Source organism: Chenopodium quinoa, unplaced genomic scaffold (genome assembly GCF_001683475.1).
Source record: "Chenopodium quinoa cultivar QQ74 unplaced genomic scaffold, ASM168347v1, whole genome shotgun sequence".
Lineage (NCBI taxonomy): Eukaryota > Viridiplantae > Streptophyta > Magnoliopsida > Caryophyllales > Amaranthaceae > Chenopodium > Chenopodium quinoa.
In genome coordinates this window covers 2165056-2186197 of record NW_018744582.1, presented here as the reverse complement: position 1 = coordinate 2186197, position 21142 = coordinate 2165056, and the positions used below count along the sequence as shown (strand labels likewise).

The 21142-nt window shown below is 32.1% G+C and overlaps 3 protein-coding genes and 1 long non-coding RNA gene across 4 annotated transcripts; 3 read left to right on the top strand and 1 right to left on the bottom strand.

Annotated features, from left to right (window-relative positions):
* The first annotated feature begins 857 nt into the window (after positions 1-857).
* On the top strand, positions 858-3916 carry LOC110699305 (ethylene-responsive transcription factor ABI4-like). Its single transcript, XM_021876809.1, has one exon. The coding sequence runs from the start codon at positions 1429-1431 to the stop codon at positions 2596-2598; it is 1170 nt and encodes a 389-aa protein (XP_021732501.1). The 5' UTR covers positions 858-1428; the 3' UTR covers positions 2599-3916.
* An 8023-nt stretch (positions 3917-11939) lies between these two features.
* On the top strand, positions 11940-13006 carry LOC110699304 (RING-H2 finger protein ATL66-like). Its single transcript, XM_021876806.1, has one exon. It carries the CDS (start codon positions 12106-12108, stop codon positions 12646-12648), a length of 543 nt encoding a protein of 180 aa, XP_021732498.1. The 5' UTR covers positions 11940-12105; the 3' UTR covers positions 12649-13006.
* A 2960-nt stretch (positions 13007-15966) lies between these two features.
* Positions 15967-16586, top strand: LOC110699303. The gene is made up of 2 exons (XR_002506886.1): positions 15967-16152; positions 16293-16586. It is a non-coding gene; the product is annotated as an uncharacterized LOC110699303 (long non-coding RNA).
* Positions 16587-18188: 1602 nt separating this feature from the next.
* On the bottom strand, positions 18189-18962 carry LOC110699426 (transcription factor MYB44-like). The gene has a single exon (XM_021876939.1). The coding sequence runs from the start codon at positions 18960-18962 to the stop codon at positions 18189-18191; it is 774 nt and encodes a 257-aa protein (XP_021732631.1).
* Between the last annotated feature and the right edge of the window lie 2180 nt (positions 18963-21142).

The following is a 21142-nucleotide window of genomic DNA, read 5'->3' as shown; positions in this document are numbered from 1 at the left end:
TTATTCTAATATTCTAATAGCAATGCAAAACTAAGGAGTACTATAAATACATAGAACTTAACTTGTGTGCATAATCTTACAAAACCATTAATTACCTTAAACTTGATGGTTCGTGCTAAATATCAAGACATAATGCAACATTTTTTTAAGGAGACTCTGTACATAGGGAGAGCTTAGCTTCTTTCCAAATTAGCTAGGATCGGACTTTAATTTTCTGTCTTTTCCAATTAGGGTTTAAATTAACTCAAATCAGATTAACCAAACCCTATAAACAACAGTTTCAACACTTTGAATAACAAATAAAATCTCTGGTTTTAACCAAAAACCAATCAAAATAATTACTACTACTACACTCGTAGTATGATACACGAGTATTAAATTCCCAAAACAAAGTAACAAAAAAATTCCTTAAAAAAGAAAAAAAGCATTGGAAACAGAAGTCTAAATTGAAAGAAAAAAAAGGTAGCCCTCAAACCCAATGACTAATGAGCTTCATCTGAGGCCTGTTTCCATTACTTCTTTGACACTGCAATAACTTCCTCTCTCCTCTCTCATCTTTCATGCACCCTTTACAATATGTCAATACTCAATACAAATACACAGACTCATACGCCACATAATTCAATTCAATTCAAGTATTCAAGGGTTCCTCCTGTTCCAATAATATTGTAATAAGACGAAAATTATATATCCCAAATCATATTTTATATTTTAAATATCTATAAGTATATGAGAGTAAAAATTATAAAAATCTGATATTATGAGACTAATCTAACGAGATCTCACATGACTATATTTTATTTTATGTATAAATCATATTAAATGATCAAACAAGAGTGATGAATAGTGCAATACTCCAACTGTTATAATACTTCCTCCGTCCCCTACAAAGCCTCTTTTGGTTTTAACGTTGGAATTAAGAAAGTTGTAAATTCTTTAAAACTAATGATTAAAGGTGAATAATTGAAGAAATAGAGAGAGAAAGTATTGAAAATTGATGTTAAAAGTACAAAAAAATAATGGAAAAAAATAACAACTCATAAAAAAAAAAAAGGTAATAATGTCAAAAAGTACAACTTTTAAATAGAAAGAGACATTGTATTTTGGTTTACCCAAAAAGAAAATGAGACTTTATATTACAGGACGGAGAGAGTATTATTATTAATTTTTTTTTTGTATACATTATTAAAACAGAGAAAATATATGAATATATATTATATATAAAATAAATACAATCTATCTCTGTATAATTGAATTTAAAAACAAAACCCGAAAAATCAAAAAAGCATCTACACCGCCTATTCCCACCATTTACACCCCATCCACGCTTCTGATTTTCACCCTCCTCAGCACCTCCCTTCTTCACCACTTTGCAACCCACCTCTCCCTCTGCACTCCACCCTCCGAGGCACTCTCAATTACTTTACCATGCAACAACATCAGATGATCATCAAACCTCAGCAACAACTCATTCTTCAACAGCAACCCTCTTCTCTCGACTCTCCTACTAGCAACAACTCCTCTTCCTCCTCCTCCACCACTTGCAACAACAACGTTTCCATCTCTCCATCTACTGCTGCCACTACCTCCAACAAGCGGGGCCGCGGCAAGGGCGGCCCCGACAACAACAAGTTCCGCTACCGAGGCGTTAGGCAGCGGAGCTGGGGGAAGTGGGTAGCCGAGATCCGTGAACCTCGTAAACGTACACGGAAATGGTTGGGTACTTTCGCTACTGCTGAAGATGCTGCCCGTGCTTACGACCGCGCTGCTATTATTCTCTACGGTTCTAGGGCTCAACTCAATCTACAACCTTCTCCTCCTCCTCCTCCTCCTCCTAACGGGGGACCCACTACCAATTCCTCGTCATCTCGTGGATCGTCGTCGTCTTCTTCCGGAACCACTCATACTCTGCGACCCATCCTCCCTAAGCCTGCTAATGGGTTCGGGTTTACGTTCTCCACGTTTCCTTATGCCGGGTTTGGGGCCGGGTCCGGGTTGACCTCTTCGTCCGCTTCAGTTTTGCAGTATCCGTATTGTCCGAATATTGTTCATGGGCCGGTCCAGTGGGCCGCTGCTACGTCCACCACCACTACTACCTCATCACCCTTCTTACAACCCCTTGTCGAAAATAATCATAATAATATCCAAACCAATAGCAGTATTACCTTGATTAATAATAATACTAGTAGTAGTAAAACAACTACTAATAGTTATGAGGTGGATCCTGATCCGACCCATCAACAGGTTCGGGTGCAGGAAGATGAAGTGGATCGGCAAACACAGGATCAAATCCTTCTGCAACAACAGCAAAGTCATAATAATGGGTATTGTACTCAAGATTATCATCATAGGAGTTTTTGTGACGAGATCAGCTCGTTGGTTGGGTCGGTTGATTCAAGTTTATCATTAGGGTCACAAGTAATAGGGCATTCGGATCCGGGTCTGATTAACTTATTACCCGGGTCACCGTTAACTTGGCCGACGCCATTAGCTGGGGAATTAGAGGAGTATCAAATGCATCATAGTACAAGCAGTCTTTGGGATTATGGTACTGATCCTTTCTTGTTCTTCTCTGATAATGAACATCATCAAATTTAATTGATTAATTAAATTTGGTGTTTCATTTTGCATGCATCTAATCTCTCTACAAGGTAAGCATAATTAATTAAGGTCTTCATTAATTAATTAATTACTTGGGAATTTGGTGGGATTTTTTCAAGAATTATGGTCAAAAAAAGAAGGGAAAAAAAAAAATCAACATGCAAATTGAATTGCACCATGTCCCTAAAACTAAAATTTTGAATTCCCAAAGGAAGTTGGTTAATTATATTGAGAATTGCAATTAATGACCATTTAATTGCAATTATCTCATTATATTTATTGATCTTTCAGTTATATGGTTTTATTTTTAAACAATATTTTGTATTTGCCTAAGGTATAGTATTAGATTAGACTAGTACAATTAGAAGTAATATTTTTGTTGGTTTTGTTTATACATATTATTATTATTATTATTATTATTAGGAGTATTATTACTATTACTCCGTATTATTAATATATATTTTTATTATTTTTCTATTCTAGTTCTTGGTATTCATTGCTGAAATTACCAAGAAAGGGAAATTAGGGTTAGGGTTTTGAGTTGGGAATCGTTGGTCTCAAAGAAGGAAGCAGGATTTTGTTGAATAAGATATTTAATGAATATTTTTTTTGTTTTTTTGGATTTATATTTATCAATATATTGGTGAATCATCCTTTCACTACACCGAATTTTTGTTTTCTTGCCTTTATTTTGTAAATGGGAAAATTGGGAATCCAATATTATTCCATTTATTTAATTTTATTTCTCTGCATCTACAATAATAATGTTAATTTGGACTGGTTTTTGTATATGATTGTGGTTGAACTTAGCTAATGTACATAAAATATTCTGAATGGAATCAAATCGATGAATAAAACTTAGTAGACACATAAAGCTAGTTTTTGATTGAATTCTGTATCAACACTAGATATATACATTTAAAATGAGCTTATCAAATTGATGATAATTTAAACATAGACCGACATCGTTTATGTATGTACTCGGTATATCCAAGGCATAGTTAAGTTATTTATGCTCAATTTCGATCTTTCTTTACAATTTTCATTCTACACTCGGGTGTTTCTCCTCATTATCCTTCTTACACAACGAGAAGATCGACAGCGTACTAGGCTGTTGTGTAACTTTACCTTCATTGTCCTAAACTCCTAATAATGTCCTTCATGCTTCTTACGCGAGGATAAGATAGCTTCCTAGGTTGTCAAATTATATACCTGGATAAGTGGATATAAGATCGACACCGTACCCTATCTATTTCTTTTCGTGTAACAATAATTAAATTTTATTAATTTTATAGCTATTAGAGGTGTTGTTTAATTAATTTGGTTCATTTGCTTTGAACTTATTAGTGTAAATTGCTTTAACATCCTATGAAGCTCTTGCTTTTTAGGTTAATCGAGTAAACAATTCCACTAGGGTAAGTAAATAATACTACCTTAGTCGTCCTCATATAATTGTGTTATATATACACTTTTGGTTAGTCTTCAAATATTTGTCATGTTATCTTAAATGGAAAATTTTTTGTGACCCAAATCATGCAACCCATAGACTACTCTTTATGTAGAAGTGCAGTACCTATTACTACCTTTTTTTTTTCACACAGGCCACTCTTTCAACTTATATTATGTGATATAAGGTCCTCCACTAAAACTTTCTCCATCAATCTATTTTTAATTCAACTTTTCATAATTTATAAATAATTAAAGATATTATTGATTAAAATATTTCACCGAAGTATCTTATTAGTTTCACCAGCACATGCGTAAAAGAAATATTTTAATTAATAATATCTTTAGCAGTACTTCGCTATTTTTATTGTTTTACAATACATTTTGTTAAAAAAATATAATTCAGGTTATCAATGTGCTATATATTAATATACTGATTAAATAGTTTCCGAGCCATGAATGTTTTAGAATATGGTAATTGAAATTCAAACCTTTTTATTATTGCACTTGTGAGCAAATTGTAAACTCATAATAACCTTTGATTAAAATAATACATCAAATTTCTCTATTTCGTATTTAAGATTCAAGACTAAACTGGCTTTTTTGTGAGGAATTGAGGATTACTAAGTTGTCTAAATTGGCTTTTTGATCTAAGAACTAGGTGTATTGAGAGAGACAAGACCCCAAAAAAAGGAAAAAAAAAAAATCAAGGAAATATTACTTTTTGACATGGTAATTAATTGTCTAATTCATAATGATGCGTAAAATCCAAGTACAATTTTTTAAAAACAAAAATTAAATTAAACAAAAAGGGATAATTATGATATTTTAACTTGTATAAATATCATTTAGAGATAAAGAGAGAATACAGAAAATATAAATAACTAAATAAATAAAGAAAAGAACAAAAAAAAAATGAAAAGTTTTGTGATACTAGCATGCTTATAAGTTTACTTATTTTATATGCATTTATCCTTTGCTTTTCCTAAACCAGTAATTAACCCTTTTATAGGTACCTAAATCTTCATGGCTTCAAATCATCACATGGAATTAACGAACATAATTGAACCTTCGCCTGGTATGGATAAAGATCAAGCTGATTTCATTTGGTCTATGCTAAAGTAATAAAGCACATTTTCCTAGTATGTTTCACTTTCTACAACTTTTTTTTCTTTTTTTTTTTTTCTTTCAAAAGTTTGAATGTTTTAGTAAGCATAATATATTTTATTTCCCAACTAAATCTATCTTATGATTACAAAAAGGAAGGACTAAAATTTGATAATTTTAAACACTTTAAACTTGGAATGGTGGTTTTGCATTTTTATACGGAATATAAAAGGTTGATTAAGATTTGGGTACTTTATGCCAAATTGATACAATGTACTTTAAATTAGTTAGTTACTACAAGTACGAAGTAATACAATAATACATGTACTCCATAATAACATTTCAGTATTTGCATTATACATACATATATTAACTTTGAAAACATACTTTTAATTCTACTCGTAATATGAAAATTTTTAATTACATTGCTTTAATAGTTGTTGTATTAGTCTTAGTATATATACTCCGTATTATCAATCTCATTTAAGAAATATATTTTTTTATCAAAATATCCATACAAAAAATACTCCCTCCATCCCTAAAAGAACGACTCTTTTGGGGAGTTTTCACAGGTATTAAGAAACTTAAATGGGAAATATAAGTGTATGGGAAAGCTAATAAAAGTACATTGAAAAGGTAAATTTGCATGAGATTTGCAAAAGAGTGGAAAGATAAAGTAATAAAAGTATATGGAAAAAACAAAATTTACATGGGAAAGCTAATTTTGCACAAATATTATTGAAAATTGGATGGTATTTTAATATAAATGGGATGAATATTTTGGGACTAAAATTATTGTAAATTGGATAGTATTTTAATTTAAATGGGATGAATATTTTGGGACTAAAATTTAGCCAAAAGGATCATTTTTGTAGGGACGTAGAAAGTATATTCTATCCTTGTACTGAAATTATATATGATTTACAAAGCAATGATGCACTTGGTAGCGTGAAAGTCGGATAAATACAAGTATTTGAAAATAGCAAAATTAAGTTAAAATATTGCAAATATTGAATGCTTTGTATATTAATATTAAATATATTGATCAAAATTTGTGTTACACTAGCTCAATTATTTATCAAGATATGAAATTCAAAGGAGTACATTTAATGTCCAAATCATTTTATAAAACATACAAAATGGAGAGCATAATTAAAGTATATAAGCTATAATTAATCTAGTAAAGGTTTAACTGTCTAAGTAGTCCCTAATAACTAACCTCAATTATAGATAGAATAGCCTGAATTAGAGCGTCAACTAGGTTGGTTAGTTAGATATAATGCAAGTATAGCACAATTGTCTTCCTTAACGCAAGCAAAATCATGTGACAAAAGCAATCTTAGGTCGAAGCCATAAGGTGCCTTTGCATATAACACACTGACTCGTGTCTTTCCTAAATTGTCTAATTTTTAAATAAAGCATTATAAAACCACGTAGATTTTCAACCTTTCCAGATCATCTTACTAACAAGAAGACAATAAAAATAATTTATATTTTTTCTACTTTTTTTGCTTTTTGTCTTTTTGATCAATAAATAAATATCGAAATCAACTACCCTGAAATCTAAGTAAAGCATTACATATGATTTTAATAATAATACTCACTGTATTAATGTGATTAATGACGATTTCATGCTCAACTCAATATTTAGTTAAATTTTATTGTTTCTTCCGATTAGAATATGTCTTAAATTGATTTGTCTCACACGAAAAAACCTATCATATTGTTGTCTACAATATTTTTTTTGGCAATAATTGTCTCCGATATTAATATATAGTACTAATACATGGTATGTTGGGTTACTATGTACATGCAATTTTCTGCTTGGGCCTATTGTTGGGACCTATCTCTCTTTTGTTAAATGGTTTTAGAAGTATTATACGAAGTATTTTGTAGTAACTACTTTCCTAAGTTTTAACTTAAATTATCTGAAATTATGTGTGATATTTTTTGAGAAAAAGTTATTTTTTTAAACTTATTTTATATGGAGTTTTTTATTAGTGGTAAAAATTAATTTTCTAAACTTATTTTTCCTAAAATAAATAATGAAAATAAGTTTAAATATGATAAAACAAACATGCTAAGCCCTTATTATATGTATTTTGTCAAGATTATTAACTTTCTCTCGCATGCCTTTAATTTGGATTGTGAACCACGAAGATTATGTGTGCTCTATATTGTTTCTTTCTTCATTAATCCTTGTCGCACCACTTACAACATCTTATTATAACATTTCATACTTGGCCTATATCATTTTCAATAAATTAATACATACATGACCCTCGCTCCTTAACCTATAAGTTAACCATTATTTTAATTTTCCCTTCCAAAATAAATGTTGTCATAGAAAGCACCATCAACGAACTATTCTTTTTAAGCCCCACATTCGACGTGTTCTCCAACCCAATAATACATATTTTCCCATTCAGTTTGGTTTATGTCTTTTTAGTCAAAAAAGAAGGCAACAAATAAATGTCTAGTTAATTCCACTACTCTTATGCTGTCTTCAAAACTTTATGTAGTTATCACTTTTTTGTTTTAGTTTTTTTTTTTTTTGTATTGTCGACCTATTGCTACTATGCATTGCTTGTAGTAGTAGTACAAAAGATGAATCAATTGTCACTATGGATTCTCAAATTAAAGCATTATATAAAGGGTTACGAATATTTCTTAAGGCTCGTCTTGTCAATGTTAAGAGATGTATTTTTCTTCCAAAGTCTACAAACTTCTCCCAAAGTTTATAACTATATACATGTATTTGTGGATAGGTTCAAAAAAGTTAGTCGCGAGAGTCAAGGGTGGCTCTTTTAGTAATAAAGTGAAGGACCCATTGTGGGGGACGTGAGTATTTTTACAAATTCAGCCAGCTAATGAGATTTGAATTCAGACCTTAAGTCCGAATTTGGTGTATCCGAGTGACCAAGCTAGGACTCCTTTCATAACAAGAGGCCTTCATCAACAACCATGACTAAATAGTCTTTTCAAAAACCCTTAGCACATGAAGAATTGAAGAGTTGATAGTAGCCTAGCTAGTAGGATGCATGTTGGGATTTTATCAAGAATGCTTCCATCATCCATTATCAATTTAAATTTCCTTAACATGCATGCAGCCTTAGAAAAGTTTCATCACATGCATGGATGAACTATATATATCTTGTTCAAGATGGGTCCATTTGGGTAACCTTTTTTTTTTTTTTTTTGTTTTTTCATGTTGTGTGATGGTGATTATATATAAATATCTACCAAAGTTTTAAGGCTTAATAAATAAACTATGCAAGACTTCAAGAACCGTGGGTTCATTTAAGGGAAATCAACCTTGGAAATTGTTGGTTGATATGCAAATGTGTTGTGCACATGTAGTTTGTTTTACATTGGAATGATTGGAGAATTGTTTTTAATTACTACTCGTACTGTAAAGGATAATGACTTTGTCAATTAATTAAGATTATGGCAACAGTGATCATGTAGTTAATCGAGTCATGTTGAAAGTCACATCCAGTCATCCACCTTATTTCAAATTTTAAAGCTCATTGGATTGTCAATTGGTTTTACCTCAATGAAAATGTACTGGACAATAACAACTGACATACAATTTCCAATTATTTTCATTATGTTTATCAGAGAATAAAAAGAGAAATCATGGTTTTGGTAGTATAAGTATAATTGGTTATTGGAATTAGGGGTAAGCTAAAGTCATGCACAGATCGAGGTTATAACGTATACTTTGAGATCGATCAAGTTAGTACAATAAGTGAATTTGAAAAACAGTGAGAGTAGAAAATAGGCATGGTGGTACTTGTGTTGTTAGATTTTTTTAATCAGTTGAAACAAGTCAAATATAATTGTGTGGCTCCTATCTAATTCACTTACATAGTATTTTAATTTTGATTTCAAAATTATCTGATTTAGTAGGTTGGTGTTGTAGTACTTAAACTTTTTATTATAATGTTCTAATTAAATTTCAAGCTTAATTTTATTATTAAACCTAAATTATGTTATCTTAAATACTACTTCAAACCTTATATTGTAGGTTTCATATTCACTTTCACTTAAGAGTGATGAAGTGCTCATACATAGCCCTTAACTTAAATCCATTATTCTCGAGTTAATACAAGAATTATTCTATGACAGTAATTTTATTATTATTATTATTATTATTATTATTATTATTATTATTATTATTATTATTTAAATGAAAAAAAGGCTAATTATAGTCCTGGAAAATTACAAATAGCAAAGTGACAACAAAAGTATATTAAAGCAAATAACAAAAATAAAAAAGATCGTCATTGATGCAATGAAACGTCCAAGACACATATATATTGCTTATTGTCCTATCATTATTTGACTCATGGACCATTGCCTATACACCCTCTTTTATAGTCTTATTCGACCATTCTATTCTCTTTATGAAGTTATGGACATTGAGGTTTTTTTTTTTTTAAAAAAAAAATCTTTAGTATCATTCTTTTCTCTTCTTGTCAATACTAATTTCAGTCTATTTTCACCCCAAAAAAAAAAAAAAATAGTATATACCTATTTCCGTAAATAAAATATAAAGTATTAGAAGTTGTTTATCACCAAATTAGCTTGCATGGTACTACCGGAATTACAAACTCACTCAATTTTTGCTCGACCATTTACTCTAAAGTTATATGCACGAAAAAGTATTGTATGTATTGTTCAATTAATTGTACATTGAAACTTGTTTATCACTCTAGCTCTTAATGTCTAATTCTCTTTATTACTGCAGCATTTTTTTTTTCAAAGTCTCACCATGAACATTTGGCCTTAGAAAAAATATGTTTAAAATGATTCAAATTCAACTTATACTATAGTATAGTAATATTTAATTTTACATCAATAAAAAAAAACATACGATCAAACTTTGCAAAATTAGACTAGCAAACTAACAATCAGTCCGTCTCGTGTGTGTCTGGCCACACCGTGTGCCCACTTATAAAAGAACAAAGTAACCCCTATAATGTTGATCGAGTAACCCCTGTAACACTGACCGACTAATCCCTATAACACTGACCGAGTAACCCTTTAACATTGACCAATTAACCCTTATTACACTAACGAAGTAACCCCCATATAACATATTGGCTTGCCACACGGTGTGGCTAGCCACATATAAGAATTTGTGACAAACCAACCATACATTATAAAAAGAATAAAAAAAAAGGTGATTTTTTTAGACGAGAGAAAGTGGGGACATTGATCTTTCTTTTTTTGATATATAGTATTATACTTCCTTCATTCTTTTAGTATTGCACCACTAGTCTTTTAAAAAAGTTTCACAAATATTACATCATTTTTATTTTAGGATAAAAAAAAATTCTCTGTTTACACTGTAAATACCCATTATATCTTTACTTTTTCACACTCATTCCTTTAGTTTATTCCGTTCACACTGTAAATACCCAAAATATCCTTACTTTTTTCACACTTATTCTTTAGTTTATGGTTACATCACATGGACAAATTTGTTTTTACTTTCTCTTTTACTTTTTCCACTACAAAAATTATTGTGCCCAACCTATATGGTCCAATAATAAAAAAAATGGAGGAAGTAAAAGAATTAGTCAAAGGAAATGAAACAATCTTAGGGCGTGTACTGTTCACCTTATTTTCACTTATTTCAGGTCTAATAAGTTCAGATCAGACAAGTTAAGTTCAAAAAAATATAAGGTCTGATAAGAGTTGCCCAAGTTCAAATAACAGGTAAGATAAGTTTTAATAAGATCAGGTAAGTTCTTCCAGATATGTTCAGATAAGTAAAATTAAGTAAATAGAACACACCAATCCAATTAAAAATGAACCAAATTATTTCGTATTTATGGACATATAGCAAGTTTTATGTGAGATGTTTCTTCAAAGACATCTGATGTGATAGAACTAATTATGCAAATTTGAGGAGTTTATTTAACACAGAGAATGGTCATGGTTGCTAATTAATTATGTACAATGTATTTCAATTGGGCCTAGTATACGATATTTTAAACAAAAATCGCAAAAGGGTCCCAATTAAGCTTTGTCTTTGGCCACCATTCTAGCCTAACTAAGAAGCTAAGTGAGACACTTGAAAGAGAAAATGCTGACATGGGATGCCAAACTGCAAACAAGAGTACAAATCTACAAGATGCATGTTGTTGTTTTTTTATTTATTTATTTATTTATTTATTTTTTATTTATTTTTTGGTAAAGGATTTTTAAGAGCTTTGATTCCAAATTGGACCAAACAAGTTTAAGACTATTTTGTATGAATTTTACATTGTATTAATTGAATTAATTTTCATGATAAGGATTTATTTTCAATATAATATATTTTATTTTGTTGTCATCTTGTCTATCTAATTATAAATTAAGGCAAATGCATAAAAAGTGTCCTCATTTCCATACTTTTATCATATGACCTAAACACCTCATCGTAATCGATCGATTAATAAAAATAAATGCTTCTTTACAATCATCTGAACCAAAACATTACCTAACTAACATTGCTCTCTCCTTTCCCTTCCTTATTACCAACTCATATCACTTTGTCTTTAAGCCTTAACCCACAAGCTAAAACAACAACAACCAAAACCAAAAATCCCCCATTATATTTTCCTTTTTCCCAAATCAAATCAAATCAACTCAATCACTATTCACATAAATCACAATCACCTAAAAAAAACACCCCATTCCCATAATTCCCATTTTATTTTTCTCACCTTTTCAAAAAACATCATTTTATTTTTTCTTACCCCACCATCAACGTGGCCACAATCCCCATTTTACCCCCACCACATCACCCCCCTTCCCTTTTCTCACTACACTATAAACTCTCCTTCAACTAACACTTCTTAGTCAAATTCGTCAATTCAAAATCCAAGCACACATAAACTCTCACTCTCTTTCTCTCTCCTACTCCCTCTTTCTCTCTCCACCGCACGCGCCGCCGCCATGTCGAGTCGCCGCCTCCTTAACCACCTCTCCCAACTCACAACCGACGAAAACTCCCGCTTACTCCACTGGCATTACTCCGAATTCGACGACCATAATTTCCAAATCCACGGTCAAACCCTCTTTTACCTCTTCATCCTCTTCTCCATCATCCTCGTCGTCACGCTCCTATTACTATACGCGCGGTGGTACTTCCGTTTCCGCCACGCCCACCACGCGCACTACCACAACTCACAAGCGCACGCATCACACGCGTCGGCAAACCCGGCCGTATGCCACGGCCTAGATCCGATGGTCATCAAGACCATGCCCATACTCCTCCACCAACGGTCATCCGTTGGAAGGGAAGATGAGATGGAGTGTTGTATTTGTTTAGGTGTTTTTGAAGATGGTGATAAAGTCAAAGTGTTGCCTAAGTGTGATCACCGATTTCACTCGGATTGTGTAGATCGTTGGCTTTGTACTCAGTCGAGTTGCCCCCTTTGTCGACTCTCTTTTCGAGTCGACCCGCCTTCTGACCCGTCGGTAATATTAGCTGTGTAATTTTATTTTAATTTTTTTTTTATTTGTTTAATACCAAATCGAAATTTACCCACTTCTATTTTTTTTGTGGGTTAGTTGGTTAATTAGAGAGGAAGATTTTGATGCAACAACCCCACAATCACATAATCGTGATTCAGCGGATTTGTTGAATTTTTCTCTTTTTAAATCATTATAATTAATATTTTTTTTCAATAATTTGTAAAATTGAAATAAGTGTGACAGTCGTACCATAAATTGAATGTGTGACGCGTCACTTAGACGACAGAACTGTACTTAATTATTTGGTTGTGTATTATGGAGAACCAGAAATTTTTTCCAGTTCTTTTAAGTTGTAAAAATCAACCCTTTGTAATCCTAATTTTGGGATCTCAATATAAATATTGAATGTTTTATTTATCATATTTTTTTTTTATCCCTGTTATTTTATTTATTATTATTTTGCATAATCATAATTGAGAATAGGAAAGTTCTGGATAATTTTCACTATATATTAAAAAAAAAAAAAAAAGTTATGGGCAATTTGGAATTATTAGATGGGAAAATGGTGTACAACTAATATTTTGTTGTTTAAATTCCCATCTAAGATAGATAGATAAGCTGAATTGCAGATCAAAGACCGTATCTTGACAATCCACTTGTATATAAGTGGAAAGGGGTCACATTTATGAATTGATTCTTGTAAATTGACTTAATTTTATGGCTCAGGAACACTTAATTCCCAACTCAAAAGTTGTTGTATCATACTAACTTCAGACGGCTGGATAAGGTTTATGATATGACATTTCAATCAATCAATCAAAGTCTTTATCCATCTGTTACGATCCAATGCTTCATCCTCTTGCAAATCATCCACCTTAGTTTCTCCATGATATGACATTTCACATTTGGATAAATTGTATTGATAGTTTGGTACGAAATTTGAACCCAAGTTGTTCAATGTGAAATTGAAAATAAAGTATAAGTAACTTGAATTGAATTCTAGTTACAATAGGGTGCATTTTTGAAATTATACACGATTGTAGGTGGTGTTATTTTTTTTGAATATCCTAGGAGTTGATGTGGATAGATGTGTTCCTAATGCTGATGTGAATGCAGAAGGCTATGATTTTGTAGCAGGGAGATTACGACAGAGATATTAGTACAAAGATCCTATTGATATTAGCTTATGAAGAAGTAATAGGTGACAGAATTGCAAATTGCATTATTGTTGGAAAAGTGACACTGATAGATCAATTTTGCATACCAATTAAGGGAAAATTTAAGTTCAATGTACTAATTTATGCCAATTAGCGCATATCCATGTAATCCATCACGTTTGTAGATGTCGAGAGGTGTTAGATATGCTGTTTTTTCCAGTGATATTTCAAACTCCAGTAAAGTGTATATTGGCAAGTACATGTACTACAAAACTACTTGATTGTCAAGATACGGAGTAGTACCTGATCTGAGCACCTTTTACCTTAGGGTGGCAATGGGCTGAGCTGGTAGGCCATTGAGGTTGAGCCTAGCAGCAGTTTGTTGGGCTGGGACGCGCTGACTAGTCTAGAGAATGCAGCTCATGGCACGACTGCACGACATGGCTGCTTGGGGTAAAGATTGAGCCATTTACATTGTGTCTCAACTCTTGACACGCCAATTTTTTGCAGGTGTGGTTCATATTCCCTTGATCTACCACTCATGTAAGTCATATTGTGTTGAGCTTCTATATGTTTTAGTGACCATCTGAATTTTCAATTGAAAATGAGCATGGCAAGGAACAGGGATGCTTGATGTCTCTCTGATAGTGTTTTAGCAACTATTGCGAATTAAATTCTCATTTTGTTATGAGTAAGAATGGGATAGATTGTCTCATAACACAGGTGAAAGCCAATCACAAGTAAAAAAGTTATCATTCTTTCACTTGTAGTCTTGGTCACATCTATATCACATTAAAAGCCATTGTCTTTCACAATATACAAAATTAAACTACTACGTATAAACCAATTATTATACTATCCCTTTTTACAACTACAATTTTCACTTTAAAATGTAAAAAGTTAAAACTATAAACAAATAACTATGCCATTGATTTTCATAGCTACAATTTTCACTCCATAATGTTACGAGTGCAGAGTTGTTTCATACATATGTCTGCAAGTAAAATTTACTTGCTCAGTAGGTCAAACTCTCGAAGAGGTGGTACATTAGCAGCCAATTCATGAGGTTAAATATCACTCACATTTGCATAAGTTACACGAAGTATGTATGACAGGCATGCTTGTACTGATGTGAATGCTCTTACATACAAACTCGTAGGCCTGTTCACGGATCGGATATCTGATCCAAAATCACATTTTAGATCGGATATCCGAATACTCGGATATCAGAAACTGATATCCAAATCCGATCCGAAAATTTCGGATATCCAGAATTTTCGGATCGGATGCTTTAGATATCCATTATCCAATATTAAGTAATATTGATTGTGATTACTTTCTAAATTTCACTAATTTTACCGTTTTTTTATTGCTAAGTTGTACAACATATTTTAACAAAATTGCAGTCTTTTTGCAATAAAAATTATCATAAAATATATTAAGAATATTATAATAAGTTAATAATACAGGGTCAGTTTTATATGAACAATTTAAAAATTTTATCCTTCCTCCGTTCTTTTTTACTTGACCCGCTTTGACTTTTACACAATTTACCTCCCTTCCTTTAACCGTCTTTTGTGAATAATATGTAAGGAAAAACATATTTATGTGGGATCTTTTTGAATTCGTCTTAGTAAATACTATCATAATATAAAACTTTTATAATTTTACTTATAGAGAATTAAAGTTATTGATCATTAAAGTTTTGCATAGACAAACATGATAAAAAAAACAGGTCAAGTAAAAAAGAACAGAGGAAGTATATATTTCACTATTTCAGCCTTTATATTTCGGATATCAGATATCTAAAATTTCGAAAATCAATATCCAAATCCGCATCCGATATCCGCCTTTTCGGATCAAATATCCAAAAAATCAAATTGATTGTGGATCAGATTATCGGATTTTCGGATAGTTTTGTGCAGGAGCCTACAAACTCACACTTATTATAATATAAAGTGTTACAAATAATTTTTATTTATTTATTTTTATAAATATATTTCAAATGAACAAGAGTCATAAATTAAGCTTTAATAAATCATTGAGTCTTGACTATTAGGTGCACCTATAATTGGATTCACCACAAGTCCACAAATGGATACATGACACACCCATTTCCTTCGTACATAAAAGAACGATTTAGAAGAGTAAACTTGTAATTCAGAAACAAATTTACGAATAAGGCCCAAACGGCCAAACCCAAACATTCTCTTGTAAACTTCGATAGGGTTTCGCTATATATTATCCCAAAACCCTCATCCTTTCCTTTACTTACTGTAACTCCCTTTCTCTCTCTTCGGCTGCTACATCCGTCGATTAGGGTTTTGAGGTTGCCGGCTTTCTTCATCCTTTCATCATGAGGGCCAAGGTACTTTGAATTTCTTCTTTAATTAATCGATTAACTTTAGTTTCTTCCTTAATTTCATTGATTCGTTCGGTTCAGTCGAGTTTTTCCACCATTGTTAACTAATTTGAAGTTTAACTTGTTGATTTGATTGATTTTTGCAGTGGAAGAAGAAGCGTATGAGGAGATTGAAGAGGAAGCGCCGAAAGATGAGACAGAGATCTAAGTAGAAGAAGATCTACAGCTTTCATGGTTACTCCTTTAGTTTTTAATTTTGTTTCCGTTTTGTTAAATCTTAGTTCGTCGATCGATTAGCTGTTTCTATGGCAATCGAAGTGATTTAGGTACTAAGTTTTTTCGTGTCATGTAATTGATACATTTTGATAAACATGAATTTTGGAGTAATGTAACTCTTGAGTTTTTTCTACCTATTATCGTTAATCTCCTTGGTTTTAATATCTTTCTGCTTCACTGATTTCAATATAATATTGTTTGCATTTCAATAATATGATTGTTAGATCTATGTTGTCAGAGTATAAATGCGGAAGTATTTGAAGATTAAGAACGAAGATAAATTCATAGGTGTAGGAATTGCTGGAATGATTAGGATAGTAATTGTTGCATATACAATGAAGAAACTGTGTTACTTGTTTGGAACATTTTGATACCTTGATCTGAAACTGTTTACTAATTATCATGGTTTATTTGATGATGGATGAAATGAGTTGTGGCAACTAGTATAAGACTGGTCAGATGACCAGTGTTATTCGAATGGAAATTTTGGAGCATAGGCCATATGTGATTAGGCTTAAATCTTATGGGTGATAAATGGTTTATAATACTAGTAGTTTTGTATTAGGAATGGGTTTGGTTTTAGTATGAATGATGATGAATTGGGAAGGTTGTCTTGTTCTTTCAGGTCTTTTTAAACATTGCTTTCCCTTGTGTGTAATTTGTAGCCGTGTAGTATGAATTTGGAAGGTCATCTGTTGTTGGGGTCTTCTAAACATTGCTTTCCCTTTTTAATTTGTAGCCAGTGATGATGAATTTGGAAGCTCATCTGGTGCTGGGGACTTGTAAACATTGTTTTCCCTTGCGTATAATTTGTACCTGTAATTTTGGTAGTGGTATAGGGAGCTCTTTTGATGCTACTGTTTTTTGTTTTCTAATGTAGACCAGTGATGATGATTCGACGAGTACATTTGTATGATCATGTCATTCTTTGTTAAAATTTCTATCATCTTTTCTTAAGGGGATGATTTTTTTTGGTGATCAAGTTGGAATTGCTTGTGTAGAAGTCACACTGTACGTGACTGGTGTTAAAATCTCTTCACTTTTGCTCGATAGACTTCACTGATTTTGCTACCGGTGTAGGTTATTCCAAATTCAAAAGAGTCCTTGTTTCTAGAATTCTTAATTGTCTTTCTTCTTTTTCCCCTTGAAGGGTCATTAGTCACATTACTGTATAGTGTATACTACTATATGAATTTACAATGAACCCATCATCATAAAACTATAATACTATCAAGTGCCAACACTTTAAAACTTCATATCTTGTATTTTTTCAGCTGCCTATCCCTTTAATTTCACTTTGGGTTCAAAAACTATCAAAGCTATGCACGAGTGTTCCTTAACCCAAGCATATGACCTTGCCATAAGAGAGTTGGTGCACAATCAAGTAGCAAACGTTGTTTTGTTTGCATTTTAGTTAGTAGCGTTGTGCATGAAGTATAAATAGCTTTTCTAATGAGTACCTGTTGGCGCTAGTTAAATGTAGGGGGTAATTGGTGTCACCAAAGTTGAAAAAAATCCAAAGTTTAAACAAAATATGTAAATTACTGACAAACAGATCATCAGACAAAGTTAGGACTTACGACTATTACTATATTAATTACACAAATTTACATCGAATTTATTCTCTACTCGTAATTTTCATTTTTTTTACCAACTCTTATTTATAATTGACTTATCCCTGAAACAGAAAATTCTTTACGTTCTCTTCTTCCCTAAATAAACTGCAAAACCCTCCCCCAATAAAAAAAAAAAAAAAAAAACCATAATTATTTACTATGATGGGCTGAAGAATCCGATTTAGGTCCATTATCATCACCACTTTTGGGCTGAAGATCAAGACGATCAATATAACTCTTAACCTCCGCTGCAATCATATTCTGCATCACATTAATCAAACACGTGTCATCTCTCCCCACTGTACATCTCATCAATTTCTTAATCTCACCCTCATCATCACCCTTCCTCACCTGATCCTCCCCTTCTCTCTCTCCTCCACGTGGCACATCCATAACCTTCCCAGGTGGCAAAAGCGTCAAAACCGTCTCAACCCCACCATCTTCTTCCTGCTCCGACACCACACCAGAACTCACCTCCTTCTTAACCACCCCCGAGTCAGACTCACTCGACACAGCCACCTCAACTCGCTGCCGTTTCGACTCGCTCAACTCGGTGCCCACTTGTGGGTCCCGCTTCCTCCTAAGCGTACTATTCCAATGATTCTTAATCGCATTATCCGTACGCCCAGGAAGAAGCTTAGCAATTGTGGCCCATCTATTACCATGGGCCTTATGGGCCTGGACTATAATCTCATCCTCTGTTGGGCTGAAAGCCCGGTGTTGCACATCTGGGCTTAGCTGATTACACCACCTTAATCTACAAGATTTACCGGACCTCCCTGGAATTCCTTCGCTTATCAAAGTCCAATTCCTCGGCCCATGTTGATCCACTAGCTTTTTCAACGTTGCATCCTCTTGTGGGGTCCATGATCCCTTCACCCGATCTTTTACGACGCCGTTTTGGACGTCGTTCTTTGTTCCCATTGGTAGAATATTTTCCTGAAACTCTCAAATTTTATGGAGGTTTTTCTTAATTAATTTTTTATGGAAGAAGAAAAATTGGATGAGAAGAGGTTTATATTGAGGAGAGAGAATGAGGAAGTTATAACTGCTTGCTGCTGGTGTGGGAGGTTACAAATTTTTTGGTGTAACTGACTTTTATTTTTTTGCATTAACGGCAAATTTTAAGGGTTAGTTAAGCTATTTTATCTTTTTAATTTTATTTACTAATTTACGTTATTCAACGACTGTTTTCACCAAACTCCAAAACTATGGCAGTTAGGAAGTATTTCTCTCTCTTTCTTCTAATTAAGAATGTCGCAAACGTTTACGACATTTTAGTCAACTTTGTAAGATCGTGACTTTTATGTGATTTTAGATGTTTAAGCGTCTGTGCTGAATATGGAGTAAAAAACACGTTTATGAGACGTATTATGAAATTGTATTGGTGTTGTGTGATGACTATTTAAGGGTAGATTATAGCTGTCCTTTTAATTTAAGTCTAAAAAGTTTGGTATAACAAAATTGTAGATTAGAATCAGTTATGAGGAAAATTGTGGCCTGGATTTGTAAGTCTACATTTTGTTTCTGATGTGATTAATACTCTTAATTAAACTTACAACGTTTGATTAGTGGTTACGTTGTTATATTCTGTTACAAGTTCCTACATACCTAACTGAAGTGTTGGACCAAATCAATTGTTTGAAGTCAAATACTATGAATCATACATATCATAAATTCATAAATGTTACGTATATTTAGTGATCTTGTTGTTTGGTAGATGCAATTTACTATGGAGATACTCTTTCTTCTAGATGATTTACTTCAAGTATTTTTATTGTAAAATCTTGGCATAAAATTTTACAATTTGTTGAGAAATTTTTTGGTAAATGTGTTTCACATTTACCCTTTTCTTTTCATACAAGTGACACCTACATATAATGACATTTGTAGTAGAAAATATCAACCTTTATCATGGACATAGATACGAGCTGGCGTTATAGGAGAGCTTAACTGTTTAACCTGTCTAACAAAGTTTGATTTCATTCTAAAATTATTTAATACTCTGAATTAAAAGGGTAGTCCAATAAAATATGATCCTCTTTTGTATTATTTAAATCTTAAAATGTAACTATTCTATGATTAGATTAGCCATGTTTTTAATATTGCATAGTCCAAGTTATTTCTTAACATATTTAGATGCAAAGGTTTTAGGTAAGTAATGTGATGTCGGTATCTCTTATTTAAATTTTGGGCTCATAATACAAGAATTCCAATTTTTTTTTTTTTTTTTTTTTTTTTTTTTTTTTTTTTTTTAATATATAAAGGCATGTCTTTAAAAGGTAGGTAATATAATGCAACACAATTATAATGGTAGATTATTGTAAGTTATAACCAATGTAAATGAGAAAAATTAAGGTAGGTAAAGAGTAAACTAGTCATAGTAAACTTGTGGATTGGAGTTGCGGTTGCGTTATAAGGGAACATGTGGGAGGCATTGCTTCATCTTTCACCCGTAAACACTTATCAACTCGAAATATTGCTATTTGCTACAACTGTTTTTACGCGCTAAAACTTAGTTATTGTAGGAATTAAAGGTGCAGAGGATAATAAGCAAGGAAATGTGAAAATGAGAGAAAGAAGGAAACATCAGAAAAACAAATGAGAAGAGAAATAAAAGGATAAGAAGAGAGGAAATTTAGGCATGATTATTTATGCTTCATTGTTTTAATGGAAATGTTTCCATAATTAACATTCTAGAATTATTATAAATACGTTGTTTTAGATGTAGTTTTTGATCATCATCAACATTGTAATTCACATTAGAGAGTAATATAATTAAGAGAGATTAATTTCTTAAGTTATATTTTGTTACTTCATATTGGTTATTTTGTCTCATTCATTTATTGCATTTTTGTGAGAGGTGTTATATTTCATATTATTTTATATCTATTAGAAGGCCAAATTCCGCTGCAATTCTAACAATTGGTATCAGAGCCAACGTCTAAATTTTGAGTGGTAAAATTCAATTTAGTGTAAAATGGCTTCTACTAGTGGAAATGTCAAAGTAGGCAAATATGAAATTGAAAAATTTAATGGGAAAAATGATTTTTCCTATTGGAAGATGCAAATGAAAAATCTGCTTATTTCACAAAAACTGCATT

What these genes read in the sequence shown, in the direction of transcription:
- LOC110699426 (XM_021876939.1), bottom strand. Translation starts at nt 18,962, where the DNA reads ATGGGAACAAAGAACGACGTCCAAAACGGCGTCGTAAAAGATCGGGTG.
- LOC110699304 (XM_021876806.1), top strand. Translation starts at nt 12,106, where the DNA reads ATGTCGAGTCGCCGCCTCCTTAACCACCTCTCCCAACTCACAACCGAC.
- LOC110699305 (XM_021876809.1), top strand. Translation starts at nt 1,429, where the DNA reads ATGCAACAACATCAGATGATCATCAAACCTCAGCAACAACTCATTCTT.